This window comes from Nerophis ophidion, linkage group LG11 (assembly GCF_033978795.1).
Source record: "Nerophis ophidion isolate RoL-2023_Sa linkage group LG11, RoL_Noph_v1.0, whole genome shotgun sequence".
In the NCBI taxonomy this organism is placed as follows: domain Eukaryota; kingdom Metazoa; phylum Chordata; class Actinopteri; order Syngnathiformes; family Syngnathidae; genus Nerophis; species Nerophis ophidion.
Genome location: NC_084621.1, coordinates 43,225,904 through 43,248,911, shown reverse-complemented (window position 1 = coordinate 43,248,911; position 23,008 = coordinate 43,225,904). Strand labels below are relative to the sequence as shown.

Here is a 23,008-nt window from a genome sequence, read left to right as displayed (position 1 = left end):
CCAGTTATGTTTAACACACATGGAATTTAACTTCAGTAGACTGCGCTCTCTTTGTACAAAGTAAACATTAAATATGAACAATTAACTACAAATAATAACAAGTAATTAAAGACTAATATGTATAAGACTGATGAGACATGATGACACTTTTACTGTAAATACAAAGCTTTATCACTTGGACTGTTCAACCCCAGGCCACTCTTGTAGCTGAATGTTTTCTACATTTTAAGATTAGGAACCATATGCGGCACTCTGGACATCATTGGTTCATTCATTGGTATTTATGTTCTTAACTGGGCCACCCCCATATCTTTATAAATGGCATATCATTTGTAAAGACATGCCAGGCTGACAATAGGATAATGTAAACAACACTGCCAGAGCCGCAATGAGTTTATAGTAGGTGTGTGAATCAATATTATCGGCAGAAATAGAGGGCCCCAAAATCAAATTTTGCTTAGGGCCCCATGGAGGCTTGGGCGGGCACTGCATCCATCCATCCATTTTCTACCACTTATTCCCTTTCGGGGTTGCGGGGGGGCTGGCTCCTATTTCAGCTACAATCGGGCGGAAGGCGGTGTACACCCTGGACAAGTCGCCACCTCATCGCAGAGCCAACACAGATAGACAACATTCACACTCACATTCACACACTAGGGCCAATTTAGTGTTGCCAATCAACCTATCCCCAGGTGCATGTCTTTGGAAGTGGGAGCTGAGCCGGATTACCCGGAGGGAACCCACGCATTCACAGGGAGAACATGCAAACTCCACACAGAAAGATCCCCAGCCTGGGATTGAACGTCATATTGTGAGGCAGACGCACTAACCCCTCTTCCACCGTGAAGCCCAGTTACAGGTTTTCTTATTTAGCATTGCCAAATACACGCGTTCATACCGAAGTACATGTCACACTACTTCCTTAACATAAATGACCGCCATAACCACAACACCAGGGGGAGCTCCACAAACCACGTTAAACCCAGATTCCGATCTAACAAAGGTCTTAACTCATTCTCTTTCTATGCCACATTAATGTGGAATGCACTCCCAACAGGTATAAAAGTGCATCTCTATATTCCTTCAAAACCGCTCTAAACAACACCTCCAGGCAACTTCAACTCTTTACTAATACCCTCCTCCATTCACATCCCATCTCCCCGGATTATAAATAATCTAATGTAAATAATCAAATGTATTTCTAATGTATATACTTGTTCTTATGCTATCTGAACTCACTATGTTCTCTGCTGGCTGTACTTATCCTACTAAGTAAGACCTACACTGTTTCAATGTCCATTTCTCTGTTGATGCAATTGTTGATGACTGAAGTACCAAAGCTCCTCATCCCACCCCCCGGATTGTAAATAATGTAAATAATTCAATGTATATACTATGATGATTAACCTGTGTGATGACTGTATTGTGCTGATAGTATATATTTGTACCATAAATTGATTAACGTGGACCCCGACTTAAAGAAGTTGAAAAACTTATTTGGGTGTTACCATTTAGTGGTCAATTGTATGGAATATGTACTGAACTGTGCAATCTACTAATAAAAGTATCAATCAATCAAAATATCAATCAATGTAATGGTTAATAATGGCTCACTAGTACAATACTAGGTCTTTTCTGCACTTAATATGTAGGTAATACACAATGTAGATGCATTGTGTGGTCAATGTAAAAAATAAACAAAAACAACTTTGAAATGCTGTTACAAAATATGTTCACGAGACTTTATTTTGAGTAAGAAAAGACAATTTAAGGTCATAATAGTAAAAGGTGAAAATTATTTTCCCCAAAATTTTCAGCGCTTGTTTTGTAGTGGACTTCACCGTGGCAGAAGGGTTAGTGCGTCTGCCTCACAATACGAAGGTCCTGCAGTCTTGGGTTGAATCCCAGGCTTGGGATCTTTCTTTGTGGAGTTTGCATGTTCTCCCCGTGACTGCGTGGGTTCCTTCCGGGTATTATGGCTTCCTCCCACCTCCAAAGACATGCACCTGGGGCTAGGTTGATTGGCAACACTAAATTGGCCCTAGTGTGTGAATGTGAGTGTGAATGTTGTCTGTCTATCTGTGTTGGCCCTGCGATGAGGTGGCGGCTTGTCCAGGGTGTACACCACCTTCCGCCCAATTGTAGCTGAGATAGGCGCCAGCGCCCCCGCAACCCCAAAAGGGAATAAGCGGTAGGAAATGGATGGATGATTGCATGTTTTGTAGTGTACAGAATGGCTCCACACAAAGCTTCTTCCATTTATCCATCCATCCATTTTATACCGCTTGTTCCATTCGAGGTCGCGGGGGGTGGCTGGAGCCTACCTCAGCTGATTCGGGCGGAAGGCAGCGTACAAGTAGACACCTCATCACAGGGCCAACACAGATAGACAACATTGACACTCTAGGGCCAATTTAGTGTTGCCAATCAACCTATCCCCAGGTGCATGTCTTTGGAAGTGGGAGGAAGCCGGAGTACCCGGAGGGAACCCACGCAGTCACGGGGAGAACATGCAAACTCCACACAGAAAGATCCCGAGCCCAGGATCTAACCCAGGACCTTCGTTTTGTAAGGTACGTGCACTAACCCCCTCATCCACCGGAGAGCACAGGCTTCTTCCAATGCAACATCAATTATTGATATTATTATTGTTTATCATCACACTTATGCTATACCTTTAAGTTGAAATACCTGTACGTTTTCTTTCTGTATTTGAAAGCAGCATTTAAACATGTCTCAAGTTAAACTCAACAATAAGTCAGAAACATACACATTGGAAAACATGAAATAATTAAGTCATAAATGATTGGTTTTAGTAGTAGAGCATATGTATGACTTTTGAGCAAGTCTAACTATTTTCACCTTTTTCTATTAAGACCTTCGCAGTAAACACATCTTCAATATATCCAACATTTGACATGTCTAAAATTATTTATAATATACAGTATTTATAGACACATAACAAGCACATTCCCATTTGTGTTTTTATACTTCAGATTTCTGGAAGAATTGCAGGAATATCATTGTAATAGATAAAGAACAGGCAATAAATACTATGATTTTGTTTGAAGTCGTCCCAATTTCAGATTATCAATGTTAACAGTTAAGCAAATGTTACTGCAATTACCACGGTATTTGTAGAAATGTAAATCATAATGCAATGAATCTATTTATTTTTTGTATTTGGTGTACTGTATTTGTACAAAAGCAAATGTTTATATTGTAGGGATGTAACAATGTGAACATTTCATATGACTGGTATCATTCTTATCGCAGTATTGTTGAATGTGCTCGAAAAATACACTATATTGCCAAAAGTATTTGGCCACCCATCCAAATGATCAGAATCAGGTTTTCTAATCACTTGGCCTGGCCACAGGTGTATACAATTAAGCGCTTAGGCACGGAGACTGATTCTACAAACATTTGTGAAAGATTAGGCCCCGCTCAGGAGCTCAGTGATTTCCAGTGTGCAACTGTCATAGGATGCCACCTGTACAACAAATCCAGTCGTGAAATTTCCTCACTCCTAAATATTCCAAAGTCAACTGTCAGCTTTATTATAAGAACATGGAAGAGTTTGGAAACAACAGTAACCCAGCCACGAAGTGGTAGGCCACATAAACGGACAGAGAGAGGACAGCGGATGCTTAAGGGCATCGTGCAAAGAGGTCGCCGACTTTCTGCACAGTCAGTTGCTACAGAGCTCCAAACTTCATGTGACTTCCAATTAGCCCACGTACAGTACGCAGAGAGCTTCATGGAATGGGTTTCCGAGGCCGAACCCAGGCCGATCAGCTGCCTCTAAGCCTGTACATCACCAAGTCCAATGCAAAGCATTGGATGCAGTGGTGTAAAGCACATCACCACTGGACTCGAGAGCAGTGGAGACACCTTCTCTGGAGTGATGAATCATGCTTTTCCATCTGGCAATCTGATGGAAAAGTCTGGATTTGGAGAGCGCCAGGAGAACGGTACATTTGGACTGCACTGTGCAGAGTGTGAGATTTGTTGGTGGAGGAATTATGGTGTGGGGTTGTTTCGAAGGAGTTGGGCTTGGCCCCTTAGTTCCAGTCACAGGAACTTTGAATGCTATAGGATACCGAAACATCTTGGACAATTCCATGCTCCCAACCTTGTGGGAACAGTTTGGAGCGGGTCCCTTCCTCTTCCAGCATGGCTGTGCACAAGTGCACAAAGCAAGGTCCATAAAGACATGGATGACAGAGTCTGGTGTGGATGAACTTGACTGGCCTGCACAAGTCCTGACCTGAACCCGATAGAACACCTTTGGGATGAATTAGAATGGAGACTGAGAGCCAAGCCTTCTCAATCAACATCAGTGTGTGACCTCACCAATGCGCTTTTTAAATAATGGTCGAAAATTCCTATAAACACACTTCGCAACCTTGTGGACAGCCTTCCCAGAAGAGTTGAAGCTGTAATAGCTGCAAAAGGTGGACCGACATCATATTGAATCCTATGGGTTAGGAATTGGATGGCACTTGAAGTTCACATGTGAGTCAAGGCAGGTGGCCAAATTGTTTTGGCAATATAGTGTACTTGTACACACACTTCAAAATTATTTAAAATTTTTTTAAATAACTAATAAAAATAGAGTTACAAAAGCCACTATATTTAATGTTTTGTGTTTCTCATGCTTCACAAATATTGGTTTGTATAATAGCCCTTTAAGATGTATTTAAATCAAAAGCGCTTAACAAATAAAATGTATTTTTATTGCCAATCATTTTTGGCTTGTGCCATCTTATTCTATTCAGCGGTCCTTGAAGGCACCATAAAAACACCTCCGTCTAAAGAATGATCACTTTGTTTGAAGAGAGCACAGCTTCTAAGTTCCATGTGCACAATTGAATATTTTAGCGGTTAAGAAAGCAATGTGTTTATACAACTTTCGATTGAGGTATGTTGTTTCTTAATAGGGAAAAACAATATGAGTTTAAATTAGGCTATGTTGTTTCTTAATAGGGAAATACAATATAAGTTAAAATTGGGGCATGTTGTTTTTAAATATATAAAGACGTTAATGTCTTTTGTTTTCATGTTACAATTTAAGCTAGAGTGCTGGCGCCAGTCAGTCCATGAGTTTGACAAAGTGCAGTCATCAATCATTTTAATTAAATCGGTTATATTAACCGTCGGGAGTTTTACTGCGGTTATCATTATTACCGTTCATTGTTACATCTCTATTATATAGTCAATACCTTTGAAGGTGTGGACTGAAAGGTTGGCATTTAGAGGTTTCCTGAATTTGCTTGATTGTGGAAATTCAAAAAGCAATTATGGTTGCGCGATATGCAAAGAAACACACAGCACTTAAGACAGAGAACCCGAGATGTGCGCTGGCAGTGCCCAAATCGACACCTTCCCCCTTCGCCTTCGGCCAGTTGCTCTGGCCAATGACCTGAACCGTCGTACCGTGTGGCTGCATCAGGTAGGGAGCTTTCTTCTACTGTGCTGGGATTAGGAGGGTCAGTTCTTGCGTGAGTTTTTCCCGAGGTTGGTTGAGGGAGAACAGAGTGCTGAGAGTCCATACCGCTGGAGTGGATCAAGGCTTTGGACACCTGTAATCTGAAGTCCATTAGAGACAAATGTGCAGGGTTGGTCAAGTGATCGTGTTTGTACAGGAGCCAGGAGTTGACCAAAGCCAGATCTGTTAGGTACCAGAGCACGGTGAGAGGCCAGCATTTTGGCAGGCTGCTGATTGGGATGGAGTAAAGATTTAACAAATCTCTGTTGAGGCGAGCTGCTGTCTGAGCTTTCTCAAAGTTGTCCATAAGAATGGCCATGTTTCTCTGACTGTGCCCCGCCGTGGATAAGATGAAGCCGCAATGCGTCCTGCGCAGCATCAGCCTGCCGTCCGAGCTCACAAACTCATCGCCGATTTGACCTCTTGCCCCGCCTACCCGGCCTGCACTCTGGATTCCAGCAGCAAGGAGGCGCTCAAGCATTGCAGGGGTGGAGAGTTCTTGTTTGCACAGAAACACTGTGCTGTCTTTGGGCACCATTTTTTGTACGACATCTTCTTTATCAGACAGATCCACTTTAAAATCCACATGTAGAAGCAAACCCCCAAATCCAATTAATGTCGTGCTGTGCAGAGCCAGCATGTTTTTGTGTTCTTTTGTTAAGGGAATTAAATATTGGTCAACTGCATAGTTCCCCTCTCTTCTAAATGACTGGCACCCTTTTTGGAAGCGGTACAATAATGGCAGAACCTTCCACAGAGGGTCCAAAGTGTCATCAGACGCTTTTCTTTGGTAAGACATGTCAGCCTGAAGATGAGAACTGTCCCCCGACAACCCATTTTGCAAGTTAATGCAAGTTCTTTCTTCAGTACCATTACTATTTACTGGATCTTTTGCAGCAAGCTTCAACACCCGCGACAGCTGAAGAAAGCGGGAAAGTGTCATGGCGTCCGCAATTAAGGACACCTTGGTCAAGTCCTCCCAGTAGAGTCTAGAGCTGGGAAACTGGAGGAAACCAAATTAGCTTGGTTAATTTTGCAATCAATTGACTCAGACCATAAGAACAAAACATATTGATGCAAACCTTTAATGTTCCCATTGCAATGTGGATGCCAACAAACTGTGCTACTTCTCTCACTGTGACACAGTTAGGAGTGCTGGTACTTTGATTGGTGCACTGGGCTATGTCTACCCAAGTGTCCCAGCCAAAATACCTTGAGAAGTATTGAATGGGTCCTCTGGTCTCTCTTGGTGCTTGGATCACACTTGATATAAACAAAAAACAATGACATATAATCATAATTACAGTGGTACTTCAACTTAAGAGTGTTTTAAGAAATAATAATTTAAGATAATTGTAATGCTTTAGGTTGCAAGCAAAAATCTGAGTTACAAGCATCACCGCCATTAGTTGGCGTAGCAAATGTCACAGTAAACCTCCCCCGTAAGATTAAACCAAAACATCCGTTCTTACTTGCCAGCATTAGCTGATAGCAAAAGATCGACATAACTTTGTTTTTACAAGCATGGGAAGGAAGAAAGTGACCATGAAGGATAGTGCTGAGAAAAATTATTAAATTAAAAAATATATATCATTAAAAACATGACCGAGCGTTTCACCGACTTGGCGAAACAAATCGAGCGTATCACAGTACTACAGTAGCACCATACGTTTTTCTAAATCAAAACAAGAGTCATTGTCTTTACTGAATGACCTCAACAATTTATTTTATTTTATTCTATATTATCCACGTATTGTGGAGTAATACAAAGCTTAAACCAATTATTGAGAAGCTTATCAAATTCCCCTAATCCCTACTAGAATCATAAAATATACTTCATAGTCCAGTGCAGTATTTTGCAGTCAGAGGACTGTGTGCTGTAAATGATATTAATTTTAACAATTTTCTGAATTACAAATAGTTTAATTTGCACATTGTCTGCCTCACCTTAGAACCTGTTTGTTTCTCAGCATGTTGCCAAAATATTGTAGGTGGGAAACTGGGCACCTCACGATTCGATTCTGATTCAGGAGCTACGATTTGGTAGAAAATCGATTATTGAGACATTTTTAATTTATATATATTAATACAGTTTTACATTTCTTCATGTTTCACTAAATAAGTGTTTATCGCTTCAAATTTTTAAAACAGTACATTTGTAATAAAAAACAGTTAAATTAATTCCCATATTTATTAAATTAATGGAAATGTGTGCAAAACTGGACCATAAGTGAGTCCCACAAGTCCCACCGACGGCAGTGCACGTCCCAGGGCTCCCGGCATGTCCAAAACGCACCCAGCAAAGGCCCACCAAAGGGAGAGAGAAAGAAGTCGGAAAAAGTCCAAAAAAGGTGTAAAATCACCCGGGATGGAATCCCTCAAGTCCCGCTGCGGGCCGCGCGTGTCCCGGGGAAGTGCCTTTAATAAAGGAGCTCGTCGGATTATTGGGTGAGGTGGCTCGATGCAGTCAGCCATATTTTAGAACTGTCTGCATTACTTTACTTAGTACAAATAAATCGATTATCAACTTTTGACGTTTACTAATGAATTTCATATTCGTCCATGTCCGAATTGCGATGCATCTAAAAATCGATTATCCCCCTCCCCCCTCTATTTAACACCATGTGATATCAATATCTTGTGCTGATCAGACAATATACTGCAGAGAAAAGAAAAGGTGAGGCAGACAGTACTCTGCCACACCTGAAAGCATTGCACGTGTGCATCAAACTTTATTGCCTCACCAGCCATGAATCTCTCAGCACCTAACTCATTCAGCGTGAGTAATAGAGTAGTAAAGTATGTCAGTAAGTAGAAGTAAAAAGTTGCTCTTTACTTTTGTGTCGTTACGCCTGGCTGGTGTGAGCCATTCTTGTGGAAGTAGGCCATGACTTCTGCTTCACAGTCAATGTAAGGTGGAGGCGATTCCAAACTCACTGCATCCTCTTCATCAGAACTCTGGAAAAGAAGGCGCTGCAACTCTGGTAGATTCTGCGACTCTGTTTCGGCATTTGTGAAAAAGTCAAGTATTCCATATTTATTAAGATTATTAAAATAAAATGACAAAACAGAAAACCATTTAACTCTTGTTATTAGTACACTTACAACAACTGAAATGACAGAACATTAAACCTGGGTCGATATTCGATAAGTCACTTAACCGAACGATAAATGATAATAAATTTGATAAGTTTGCCAGCCTCAATCACAGCCAGGTGCATGCGTTGTTACGGGCTGCAAGAGGCAGAGCGGTCGCTCTTGGCGGCAGCTGCGGGCGTTTGTACAACGTGCACTTGAACAGTAACAATGAGAACCGCTGTAAAACTCTCGACGGTTAGTATTACCGTGTTAAATTAAAATTTTGGAAAAAGAGTGACTGATAACCACACGTTGAAAAAAACTTATGGAACTGGTCACAACTTACAAGGCCTTCACAAAAAATTTTAAAATGTGGCTTATCAGCTGCCAGCACTAAAAGATGAGCCTGTTTTGATGCTAAGATAAATGTTATGTTATGTTGTATTTTATTTTTGCAGAAACTGATCAATATACTGTAAACTCCACAATGTCAAGTTGAAACAGGCGGGAGGTGTGTTTAACAGATAACTAACTGACGTGAAAAGGATCACCAAATTTGCATTTTTTTTTTAAATAAAATTTGTAAACATTTACAAATTCAAATGGAGGAAGATAAACCTATGAAAACAAACCAATTAAATCATATGGCTAATATGAAGCCAAAACAATATTCAATGTTTCCTCTGCCAACAAAGTCAATCGTGTGTTTATTTTAGTTGTTAACAAAGAAATTACAACTTTGTTAAAATATTTTAGTGTGAGTTTAAGTACTTTTTGAGCACATCCAACAACACTGCACTAATAATGATAATCCTAAGCATTTTAGTCGCAATAACTTTATTTAGCCATATTATTTATTATTTTAGTTGTGTATATTTGAGGGTTATTCACTGACAGAACATATTTTATTGCTTTCGGTTGTGATTTTTTTTTTTTTTTTAAATAAAGTACACACTTTTGCAAAGAGAGTATCTTTAATTTGTATCATTTGTTTGTTTTATTTAACTTGGATATTTAAAAGTTTACATTCCAATTGCAATGCTAAAATATATAAGAAATACAAGTTTGTTGCATTCTTAAGGGTAGACTTGCATTATCATTATGTATTATCATTACATAAGTGGTTATTTGGACTCAAAATAATAATAACAATAACATTGTTTATTGGCAATAATTTGTAGGTCAATATATTGTCAAGCAAAATTTGTTATCGACCCCGACATACAGAATATTCATGAAATAAAATGGCAAAATGCTCACTGCTCAGTGTCAAGGTGTATTCCAGTCATTGTACTTATTTCTGTTGTGTAAATTTTTTTATTAACTGGCATGAGTAAGGATTGCAATAATTATGACATGGCTACACTGTGCACTTGGGCCTGGGCTCATGCATGAGCAAGCATACCGTGGGCTTTAACTTTGTGGATTATTTGAATTTGTACTGATTTGTTGTTGTTGTGTAAGGTGAACAATATAATGAATAAGTGGCAGGAAGTATGCGTTGTTTGTACAACACACCCCGGTTGAGGGCCTATGCATATGCTCATGTTCCCACTTAAGCTAAAAGGGGCAACAATAGAATATTATTTAGAATATTTACATTTGTATTCTGATGTAGTGAAGTGAAGTGAATTATATTTATATAGCGCCTTTCTCAAGTGACTCAAAGCGCTTTACATAGTGAAACCCAATATCTAAGTTACATTTAAACCAGTGTGGGTGGCACTGGGAGCAGGTGGGTAAAGTGTCTTGCCCAAGGACACAACGGCAGTAACTAGGATGGCACAAGCGGGAATCGAACCTGCAACCCTCAAGTTGCTGGCACGGCCACTCGACCAACCGAGCTATGCCGCCCCAACACAGATATATACTGTGTTCTTGCAATGCCAAATTTGCCACCTATCCACACAATTTTATGGAAATTAGTAATTCCGCTAACAAATACAAATATGGGGTACACCTGCTCAAAGATAAAGCTCACTGTCAGACAGGTTATGTTTTACGTTACATTAAAACAATGACATAGTGTGAAAATGTTGGCAGTTTTTCAATATGTAACATCTCTACACATCCAATAAAAACAAAAATTTAAAAAACAAACCTTGTTCATCTGCAATATCACCAACCCCCATCTCTGGTTCTTTCATATCTTGGTAGTCTTCTTGACTGTGTATGCCTTCATCTGTTAATACGATTCAAAATTAAAATGTGTTCTATTATCTTTTATACACTGTGAACACACCAAAAAACGTCCCAAACTCACATAAATTACATTCCGTAGTTTGATCTGCCGTTTGTCTGTAATCAGCTTCTGTGGATAAACTTCCACAGTTAGTTTGATCAGACCCCAAGAAAATATCCTTCTCCTCCTCCTTCACTGGGTAGAAGATGCACTGTTTGTTGCTGAAGTCAGGGGTCACATGACAGTCCCTTGTTGTCTCCTCGATGTCTGTGACTAAACACAAATATTGCTAATCAGTCTCTGAACAGCTCAAAATGGGTCTAACTGGCCATGCAGTTTTTGATCAGCGAGAGAAATTTTTTTGTCACACACATGTTTTGAATAACATATTCTTATGAATTAGTTGTAAGGTTATCCTGTTGCCTTATTTTTTCATAGTGTTTAATGAATCTTTGTTGCTCTTGCTCGATTATAAAAGATGTGGATTAAGTAGCTGGTCTAAGAAGAAGAGGAGCAACATTTATAGATTTAAAATATTCAGTGTTTTATTATTCATGGTCTAATATTGTGAACCCCACATTTTGTATTTTTGTGTAAATTCAGTTTTTTTGTGTACATTCTGAGTGTCTTTTTCTAGTAAAAAACTAAAAAAAACATCTCAAAAATGGAATGAACTTTAGTTTACTTACTAAATTATGTACATAAAAATATAGAAATCAAATCAAATCAACTTTATTCATAAAGCACATTTAAAATTTACCACAGGGGTAACCAAAGTGTTGTACAATGGGCAGGTTAAAAGATAATACGAGGACCGAGCAAACAACACAACACAAACAGAACATGATAAAAAAATAAAAAATAAAAACATAAAAAAAAGGTTCACAGCAGGTGTATAATGGGGCGCAATTGCAGGATGGATATCACTCACTGTTAAAAGCCAAAGAATAAAAGTATGTTTTTAAAAGAGATTTAAAAACAGGAAGAGAGGCTTGTCTAACACTCAGAGGTAGGTCGTTCCAGAGCTTGGGAGCAGCAGCGGCGAAAGCTCTGTCAACTATAAGCTTCAGCCTTGTGTCAGGGACCGTCAGTAGCAGCTGATCGGCTGATCTTAGGGATCGGGTGGGGCAGTAAGGCTGAAGGAGGTCGGAGAGATATGTTGGCGAGAGGTTGTTTAGACATTTAAAAGCAAATAGGAATTTAAAATTGATTCGATAACGCACAGGGAGCAAGGGAAGGGACGCTAATATAGGGGTGATGTGCTCACGTCTGCGGGTCTGTGTTAGCAGACAAGCAGCAGAGTTCTGCACAAGCTGCAGGCGGGCGAGGGAGGCCTGGCTAATGCCTTCATACAGGGCATTGCAGTAGTCTAAATAATTTGAGATAAAGGCGTGAATTAATCTCTCAAGATCATGTCCTGACAGAAGCGGTTTCACTTTCGCTATTTGGCGTAATTGATAAAAGCTTTTTTGAACCACGCTGCTGATTTGTTTTCGAATTTAAAATCTGAGTCGAACTTTACCCCCAGGTTTGTGACACAGTCCTTGAGATACAGGGTCAGAGTGCCGAGGTCAACGTTGGGGGAGGGAGAGCAGAGCGACCTGGACCGAACAACATAACTTCTGTTTTGTCTTCATTTAGAGTCAGGAAGTTAGCTGAAAGCCAGGCTTTGATGTCGTGCAGGCAGTCAATGAGACGTTGAACTGTGTTATTTTGTGCAATGGGAAAATAGATCCGGCAATTATCGGCATTAACATGAAATGCAATACCATACTTCCTAAAAATAGAACCAAGGGGGAGAAGGAAAGTGTGATTTACAATATCGACTATGAACAATAAAACTCTGATTATTTACAACATATTAACATTGCTCTTCTACTTCCCAGACCACCTCCTTGATCGACATCTTTTCTAACCGAGCAAGAACGACAAAGATGCAACAAACAGGGCAAAACAAATGCAAAGGGTAAAAAAACATCCCCATATTCAATAATAACACTGAAATTAGTTCTATAGTTTAAAAACATTCAGCGGGCCACTGGATTATGACATGTTATGACATAACACCTGGTGGTCAGGTGCTTGTGTGTATGACATCACACCTGGTGTCAGGTGGTAGTGTGTCTGACATCACACCTGGTGGTTGTGTGTGACGTCACACCTGGTGGAAGGCACGTGATTAGAATTGAATGAAAAAGACTGAAAATAAGCCGGGGGGCACACAGATGTTTCATTAAGTTATTTATATTATTTACACATTACTTTGGTTCCTTCGCATATTACTTTAGCATTGTTGCTTTGATGGCTCTGACAATGGCAGTTTGCATTTTACTTTTTGTTTCGGCTTTAGTGGATTCTGCCTTGGATCTTACAGCAAATTTCTGTCTCTTCAACTCCCTCTCCCCTTATAACTGCTCCAAATGCAAAAATCATAAAGAGTACAAACAATTATTCTAAAAAAAAATATATTGCAGTCATGCTGTTTATGTTTCAAAATGGTTCAACTATTCAATGTCAATATATAAAGAGTAGAAATAATGAACAAAATGTCAGCTACTGTCCTGTTCAAAAACACCTATGACAATGAAATGTAGCATTTAGACAGGTTATACTGTAGCAAAAGTCATCACATGTCTGCCACAACCATGTGTGTTCTTAAATGTGTATCCCACGTCTTCCATCGAGAGCAGTTTTGATTTGGGCTTACATGGTAAACAACTAAAATGAATATTTTGGGCATCGTTTTATCCAGACGCATAGATTTGTCCAAATGTGGCCAAGTAGATGTATTGTGGGTTTCCTGGATGTCATCTACATCGCTAAAAGAAACATCAAAGGAAGAGAATCCCTCTGCCATCTTCCACTCTTTTTTAAAAATATATAAATCCCCCGTTTGAATATTCCCTCTTCTCTTCTCCGACTCTCTCGTCGTAATTTGGGATGTGCATGTCTGTTGTGATTTCCCTTCCTAGTTCAATGACCCGCCCTATCTTGCTTCTGATTGGCCTGTCCTTAATATTTTACCCTAATCTTAACCAATCGTTACTCATCGTAGTAAACCAACTAACCAATCATGGATTCTCTTATACGTTCACCAACCATTCATCATTGATGTTTCCCGTATATGTTGTTCCCTGCCCGTGGAGTTACTTTGCTATGGAGCTTCAATTTTTAAGTTAATAATTTTTAATGGAATATCAAAAACCGTACTCATTACGAAAAAACAATGTTTTGGCAGGTACGGCAAAGAGACTAATCAAAATTTAAACACAAATTGTAGGTCGGAAAACGAAGAAAAATGGAAAATATTTTTTCATATTTTTACAGAGATAAAAATGATGGATTTCCGACTATAGACGGAAAAATCACATGCCTGCCTGTTCGTCAGGTGCTAGTGTGCATGATGTCACACCTGGTGGTCAGGTGCTAGTGTGTGGTTTTACACCTGGGGGTCAGGTGCTCGTGTGTGTGTGATGTCACACCTGGTGGTCAGGTACTAGTGTGTGACGTTACACCTGGTGGTCAGGTGCTTATGTGTGTGATGTCACACCTGGTGGTCAAGTGCTAATGTGTGTGATGTCACACCAGGTGGTCAGGTGCTAGTGTATTTGTGCTAAAATGTGTGGCATCAGACCTGGTGGTCAGAAGTGTTTATTATGTTGAATTATGCCCAGGTATTCCACTTAACTTGCCTTTTTCTTTGCTGTTTTGCAAGATCCGTGTAACGTGACTTCAAACTTGACACCTCATTGTCTGGTACAGAGACAGGATCAATTGCTTCAGCCTTGATTTACCGGAAGTGAGTCTCGCTTTTTAATGCAGCAAATTTTTTGACATAGAATTTTTCAACGCTGAATTTTTTTTTCCATTGAATTTTTAAACATTCAATTTTAATACACTTAATTTGTATAAACCAACTTTTTTACACTGAATTTTTATACACTGACTTTTAAAACACTGCATTTTTCAATGAAATTGTCAGCATAATTTGATGTAACAAAATTCAGTTTACAAAATTTGGACGCAAAAAATTCAGTGTCAATAAAAAGCTTGCGTAGTAAAGACACACATTATCCTCCATACAGGGCACAAGGAACCATTTGCACTCACAATCCCACCGATTGACAAGTTAGTCTCTAACTGGCCTAACAATATGTTTTAGACTGTGGGAGGAAATTGTAGGACCGTGAGAAAACCAATACAAGCACGGAAAGAACATGTAAATTCCACACATGGAGGTCTGAGCCAAGATTCATAACACATTGAGGTAGATGCATTAACCATTGTGGAATAATTTGTTTAAAATGAGTACTTACATGAACTGCTGGAATGTCTGCTATCTGGTGTGGCCTGAGCATCATTCAGACCAGCGCTGATTTCCTCTTTTACCAGGACCGTTCGAATGTCTTGGTTTTGCAGTGACAGGATTTCTTTGTTACTTTCATTTTGAAGTGAGGAATCTGATGCATTCTCTTCAACTTTAATCCCTAGGCTAAGAGGCACCTCTTTAGCAGCAGTGCAGTCCTCACCCTGAAAATAAAATAACATTCGAAAGGTGTGTTGTGTTTGCTGGTACTATTTGACAATAAAACAAAATTACAATATCCCACCTGTCTTTGATTGTTACATGTGGACATCAGATGGATCGGTTTGTTCGCCAGTGGTTGTCCAGAGGTGACAATCTTCGTAAGGATGATTCCTGGAGATGATGATTCCATAGGCTGACTCTCCTTGTCAAGTTCATCATTAATGGACGCAGACTCCAGCTCAAACACACCTTGCTCTTCCGGGGCTGCATAGGATACTTCATCCAATGTAGAAGATGTGAGAGGTAGAAAAGTGCAAGGAGCAGGGATGACATTGGGATCACATCTTGGATCTTTGATGGCTGGCTGTGAAGTCTGCACAAGGGCCTCAGCTTCATTTCTCACTTGGGAATCACAGCAAGGTTTTTCGTAAACGACTTCACAATCCTCAAGTTTTTCCTCCATTTCAGTCCCTTTTACAACATCTCCATGTGAATTTGTTGGTCCTCTATCCCCTGTTGAACTCTTTAAGTCTGCTTTCTTTTTGATCTGAACTAACACCTCTTCAACTTCTTCTTTGACTTGTGCTTGCTCTGTGGAGCAAGACACAGACTGCAAACATTTTCCAGCATTGCTGATTATTTTTTCATTGCTCCTTTCATTTGATACATTTTGGGAAGGGGTACAAAAAGACACACTGTTGCTTTCATTTTGTTTTACAACAGTAACCAAGTCCACCCAAAGAAGATCATTCTGCGTAATGTCCCCATCAATGGTGGACTGGATTTCCGATTCGGAACAGAGGTTCTTGGGGGTACTTTCTTCTTGCTGTTCGTCAGTGTACACCAAAGCTTCATTGCTGTCTGGGAGGGGGTTGAGACTAGAGGCCTTGCAGTTTCTCAATAATTTTAAAGTAGGGGTATGTTTTTGAGAGTTAGGAGGCTCACCACTGACTTCGTCAGCACATGGACCAGGTAGAGAAGGGGATGGAATCAAAGCAGGAAATGAGACACTTCGTTCTTTGTCCTCCATTGCCATCTCAGGCTCAGTATCCCAACCAGTGGTAGGATTCATCAGGCCAACAACTCTTTCTGGCTGGCTAACATCCAACCGGGAGACCCCTTCAAAAATGTTTCCGTTGGTGAATGTAAGCCCAGGACTCTCCATAACATGTACCTTTGCTTTGTGCATCTGAAAGGAAGCTACTTCACTGAATATCTCACCACAGTTTTTACACTCCAAGGCTCGTTTGGAGTGTGCAGATGTTATCACACCTTCGGTATGCACATCCGAGGGAGCTTTGCGTTTTCGATTGGTCTTGGGCTTGGCTGGCTGTGTTTCAGGTGGTTGATGTTTAGAATTCATAAAGGACAGCAACGATAGAGCCTTCTGCTTTTTTGGGGGTTGCTTTCCTTTTTTCTTACACTTAGCATTGAGACTATTTGTAGAGTTTGTTTTACGTTTGGCCTTGCCTTTTTTGCTGTGCTGCGTTTGCTGATCACAAGGGGGAGCTTCCGGTGACTGCCCTGATGTTTTTGATGGGTCCAGTTTGTGAACCTTTAACTGGGGCTGCTTGTGACCTTTCAGCAGAAGAAGGGTGTCTTGTGCTATCTGCACACCAGTTGAGTCTGCTCGGCTTTTGCTGGTTTTTGGACTACTTTTGACTTCCTTTTTTTTTCGCTCTTTGGTCACGACTTTTGATTTGTGGGCCCCACTTTTTTGCAGCATTTTAGATTGTGTTTTCTTCTTTTTAAGAACTGCCTTTTGTTTGTTTATATTCTGAACTCCAGAAATGGAAACTTTTTCATTTTTTTTTAACTTTTTTGTCTTCTCTTTGCTTGTTGGATACATCTGTGGGACTTTGGCTAATGGTGATGTATGGACATCAGTTGAAGACAGTAAATTCTTGTTTTTTTTACCTTTATTGGAGACCACCTTTTTCTTCTTTGATGGCACTTTATTCTGTGGCAGCTTTGTCTCCCCAGTACTCACAGATTCATCTTGGGTTGACAGGCAACTCTGAGGCGGCGTCCCTCGTTTTTTGTTTCCTTTGTTTTTCTTTTCCTTTTGTGGGCCAAATTTTATTACAAGGTGAGATTTTTTTGCTTTTTTGGGTTTAGATGGTTTGCCAGCACTTTGTAAATCCTCATCAAGTATGGTCCCTATCAATTCTTGCATATAACTTTGTATAAATAAAGCCCTGGCAGGCTTCCTTTTGCGTATTTTCACAAGCTCTTGTGCTGACATCACATTAACAGGTAACTCTGAGATCTGCGGCTGCTGATTAGTGTGTGAAGGTGATGGAATCGTCTTCTTAGAAGAAACATCCACAACTTCAGTCTGACTTTCCACCTCATCCTCTCCCTGCTTTGCATCAACTAGTGATTGTTCATCCTGTGTAGTCTTCTCTTGATATTCTTGGAGATTTACAATGTCTGACACACAGTGGATCTGACCGGGGTCCTCGGTTTGAATCTGTGAGAGAGAATCCACCTCAGGGTGACATCCGGGTTCTTCTGGACCTTGTGTAGGTGCATATGAGAGATCATGTTTGCTTTGTACATATGTTAAGTTCTGCTTAACTGCAGGTACGGATGATGGGACTGAAGAGCCAGATTCCGTTTCTATACTTGGGCAAGGCGTTTTTACCAGCTCAGTTGTTGGAACCAATAAGGTGGGTGAAATTTTCTGGTTTGGTTCATTCTGAGATTGTTCCAGCTCAGCAGTTGGTGTCAGGGCAGGCGTAAGTTCTAATGTGATAATTTGTTCACGGTCATTTTCTTCATTTGTGCAAACCAATGAGTCCGTGGTATTGGAGTATGTTGTATTCATTTCAGGTTGTGAATGAATTTGATGCATAAACTCTCCCTCTGCCTCCATTCTTCGTACATCTGGAACGAAACCAAGCGCAAAACTTTCCCCTGACACTATATGGGTACCAAATTCTGAGAACGGCGGGTTTATCAACTGTCCATCAGGCGTAATTGGTTCCAATATGATGGTTTGTTCCATAGGATCATCTGAGTTCAGAGGTAAGTCTCCTTGTATTGTCTTTACATCCACCTGTGTCATTCCCGTAAAATCCAACTGGGGAGGTTTAGGATATAATTGTTCTGGTTTAGATTGCTCAGGTATCTGCTGGATTTCCAAAGGTGGAGCATTAGGAGGTACTTGACCCAAAATGACAACTTGCTTTACTTTCTGGATGTTTCCCAAGGATTCAATGAGCCTGTGAATTTGCTCTGTGTCGATATTGCCATCGACTCTCTGGAGCGGCCCATGAGGCTCCAACTGGAGCATTGATGGTTGGGAAATAGATATTGGCATTATGAGTGGGGACGTTTGTGTTAGCTGAGATCCAGAAAGAGGAGGTTTGTTTAATAAAGCTGGCGATAGGTTATGCTTGGCTTTAAGATGACGAAGCATTGTCTTGAGACTCATGAAGGCGGCCTTGCAAAGGGAGCAGGGGTATTTCTTTGCTGAGGGATCTAAAGATTCAGAGAGCAAACATAAATTGGGGTATTTGATAGTCACAACTGTAAATCACACATATATAGTGGAACCTCTAAAGTCCAATACAAAACTGTTTGAATCCAATATTCAATGATCAATCATTACAAGTGAATATGTGTTACAGACCCAAAATGCTGATACCATTAAGCCCTTTAAGTGCGGAGGTAATTTTTTTTTTCCTACGTAACATTTTAACATTATTAATTGTCACAAGAGTTTAAAGAGAGCTTAACATATGTATCACAAAACTAATGTCAACTTAAAATGAACAACAAACCCTGACAGAGAGGGTACATTACAGCATTAGGGTAAGGTTGGGCGATAAGGGCTAAAATCTATATGTATTGCATCCTCCTGCTATAGAGATATTTATCGTTGTATATTATTTTGTATATACTGTACATTAGAAGCTATTCAAAACAGATTACGGAGGCTCCTAATTTAGCTGCTGATGTATGCAATTACATCCATCCATTTTCTACCGTTTGTCCCTGGGAGCTTAGCTCAGCTACATTTGGGCGGAAGGCTGTGTACACCCTGGACAAGTCGCTTCCTCATCGCAGGGCCAACACAGATAGACAGATAACATTCACACACTAGGGCCAATTTAGTATTACCAATCCATCAATCGCGTCATTTCCGGTTGTATTATTTTCTCAAAACTATTATTAATCTACCTGCTAGAGTACTGTTATTTGGTTATTTTCTGTTGTAACATGGGTCTAGCTATGCCTTTGGTAAAATGTAATAAACACTTATTGTTCCGTTCTTTCAATACTTGACATTAGTTTTGGTCGATACTACAAATTAATACTTTAAACTTTCAAGACCATTAAATGATTTAAAAAGTGATCACGGTTAAATTAGACATACACACGATGGCGATTTTAACAATATCAAATAAAATATTTCCTACGTTTGGCCGATTGAATTTCTTTGGGTTTTCCCCTTAAAACCCTCCGTGTCCATGGACTTATTTCCTGAGTTTGTAAACAAAAACAAAAAAATGTTTTGATGATAACATTAATATTTATCTTACCACTGTTGTATTGACCACATACAGTACTGATGATGTACTTAAGATATGTGTATCTATCCGGCAACCTTTGTTAACATTCAAAAGCTCTTGTTTAGTGGTTAGCAGTTAGAATATCCTCCTACAGTGTATTGTGTAGCATGTTAAGCTATTCCTCGTACTCCAGTTATAATGTTATGTGTAAGAAAGAGTTTATTTGCCGTCATGGAGGCAAAAATGGCTCACTTTGAAGTGGCTTTGTACTGTGGAGCGACATTAGCCGCTTGGTTGAATGCTACAGTGCATTAATTGCTTGTCGCTGTCATATTTGCGGGACACAGTTCCAATGTGTCATCATCATGCCATATCACTGTATGAAGGTAGTGTTAAAAGTTCTATCTTTGGACACAATTATATCAGTCATATTGTACAACGACTACAAACCCCGTTTCCATATGAGTTGGGAAATTGTGTTTGATGTAAATATAAACGGAATACAATGATTTGCGAATCCTTTTCAACCCATTTTCAGTAGAATATGCCACAAAGACAACATATTTGATGTTCAAACTGATAAAAAATTTTTTTTTGCAAATAATCCTTAATTTTAGGTTTGATGCCAGCAACACGTGACAAAGAAGTTGGGAAAGGTGGCAATAAATACTGATAAAGTTAAGGAATGCTCATCAAACACTTATTTGGAACATCCCACAGGTGTGCAGGCCATGATTTGGTATAAAGGCAGCTTCCATGAAATGCTAAGTCTTTCACAAACATGGATGGGGTGAGGGTCACCACTTTGTAAGCAAATTGTCGAACAGTTTTAGAACAACATTTCTCAACGAGTTATTGAAAGGAATTTAGGGATTTTACTATCTACGGTCCGTAAAATCATCAAAAGGTTCAGAGAATCTGGAGAAATCACTGCACGTAAGCGATGATATTACGGACCTTTGATCTCTCAGGCGGTACTGCATCAAAACCGACATCAGTGTGTAAAATATATCACCATATGGGCTCAGGAACCCTTCATAATATCACTGTCAGTAACTACAGTTGGTCGCTACATCTGTAAGTGCAAGTTAAAACTCTACTATGCAAAGCAAAACCCATTTATCAAACAGTTTGTGTTGTGGTTTGTGCAGCCCTTTGAGACACTAGTGATTTAGGGCTATATAAGTAAACATTGATGGATTGATTGAAACACAGCCAGAAATGCCATCAGCTGAGCTGGGCCCGAGTTCATCTAAGATGGACTGATGCAAAGTGGAAAGGTGTTCTGTAGTCTGACAAGTCCACATTTCAAATTATATTTGGAAACTGTGGAAAATAACCATTCGGATTGTTATAGGCGCAAAGTTCAAAAGCCAGCATCTGTGATGGTATGGGGGTGTATTAGTGCCCAAGGCATGGGTAACTTACACATCTGTGAAAACACCATTAATGCTGAATGGTCCATACAGGTTTTGGAGCAACATATGTTGTCATCCAAGCAACGTTATCATGGACGCCCCTGTATATTTCAGCAAGACAATGCCAAGCCACGTGTTACAACAGCGTGGCTTCGTAGTAAAAGAGTGCAGGTACTTTCCTGGCCCGCCTGCAGTCCAGACCTGTCTCCCTTTGAAAATGTGTGGCGCATTATGAAGCGTAAAATACGACAGGGGAGACCCCAGATTGTTTAACGACTGAAGCACTACATAAAACAAGAGTGGGAAAGAATTCCACTTTCAAAGCTTCAACAATTAGTTTCCTCAGTTCCCAAACGTTTATTGAGTGTTGTTAAAAGAAAAGGTGATGTAACACAGTGGTGAACATGCCCTTTCCCAACTACTTTGGCATGTGTTGCAGCCATGAAATTCGAGGTCAATTATTTTCAAAAAAAAAAAAAAAAAAAAAAGTTTATGAGTTTGAACATCAAATATCTCGTCTTTGTAGTGTATTCAACTGAATATGGGTTGAAAAGGTTTTGCAAATCATTGTATTGTGTTTATATTTACATCCAACACAATTTCCCAACTCCTATGGAAACGGGGTTTGTATATCTTGGGATGTTTTATGCCAGGTATTTTTTTCAGTATGAAGTATAATACTACTATATTTAGCCTCATGTTTGTATGATGTATTATTATAAAATTAGATGTTGAATGTAGTCAAAAAGTGCTGTTTGTTGGCAGTGGTAGTTACTTACCATTATTTACATGATCAATTCGCATGATAACTAATTTGTATCTGTTTTCAACTTGATATATGAGTAGTTACATTACTCACATTGTACTGGGAAGCAAATCATATTCCTTTATAGCAGTGATTCTCAATCCGTGGTATCTGTACCACTAGTGGTATGCAAGCAAAACTATTAAATATAATAATAAAACATTTGCCTAGTTTTTATTGAACACTTCATGTTTGTCATTATGGTGGTACTTGGAGAGTTAAGTTTTTTCTGGTGTAATACTTTGTAAAAAAAGTTTGAGAACCAATACTCTATAGCAATTTCTAGTTCTGTGGAAATTATCACACTTTTCCATCATCTATTTGCGTTCATCTGTCATGATGTTGACTTTAGAGGCTCCACTGTATACCAGCGTCTCTTACCACGCTTTTTCTTCCGTATTACTTTGCCCTCTTGTGCCTGGGCCCCCTCCGGCAAGTGTGACAGCAAATGTTTCTGCAGAGCTTTGGACTCGCTGAACATGTCCCCGCACGCCTTGCGAGAATACGGCAACTCCCCAGTGTTTACGCAGCGGTGATACTTGAACAGAGTAAACGTTTTACAGAGTTTACCACAGTCAGGACAGGTAAAACCGTCTTCCCCAATGTGAATCTTTTTGTGACGCGTAAGCTCCAACGACTTTTTAAAGGCCTGGCTACAGAGAGGACACTTGAAACGTTTCTCCTCTGCATGAGTTTTTTGGTGGGCCCTAAGATCGGTGGAGTTAGTGAAATGGCGGTCGCAGACATAGCAGGTGAATGCCACATTCGCCAGGATGCATTGCTCGTACTCAGCGGGATGGCTCAACTTCAGGTGACGCTCTTTGCTCTTGGTGTCGCTGAAGATGATGTGGCACTCGATGCACTGCAGGGACAGCTCCGATGCTGCAGAGCAAAACACGACATCATTTTTGAAGAAATAAAAGGGTGATGCACTTTTAAAATAGGAACTAATGTTATTTTCTTTATTATTTTCAAGGTGATGTGAC

The 23,008-nt window shown here is 39.9% G+C and overlaps 1 protein-coding gene across 2 annotated transcripts in view; it reads right to left on the bottom strand.

Annotated features, from left to right (window-relative positions):
* Positions 1–1,983: 1,983 nt before the first annotated feature.
* The window catches only part of LOC133562148 (uncharacterized), a 31,393-nt gene continuing 10,368 nt past the window's right edge, over positions 1,984–23,008 (bottom strand). Inside the window, exons 4-11 of one of the 2 annotated variants that reach the window (XM_061916061.1) lie at positions 22,404–22,904; positions 15,362–18,765; positions 15,068–15,281; positions 10,833–11,024; positions 10,671–10,751; positions 8,328–8,490; positions 6,574–6,754; positions 1,984–6,494 (exon numbers count right to left, since the gene is read on the bottom strand). In XM_061916061.1, the coding sequence (XP_061772045.1) occupies positions 5,256–6,494; positions 6,574–6,754; positions 8,328–8,490; positions 10,671–10,751; positions 10,833–11,024; positions 15,068–15,281; positions 15,362–18,765; positions 22,404–22,904 (5,975 nt within the window). In that variant the 3' untranslated portion in view covers positions 1,984–5,255. The remainder of the gene's footprint in view (positions 6,495–6,573; positions 6,755–8,327; positions 8,491–10,670; positions 10,752–10,832; positions 11,025–15,067; positions 15,282–15,361; positions 18,766–22,403; positions 22,905–23,008) is intronic. The other variant, XM_061916062.1, reaches the window with a different exon arrangement.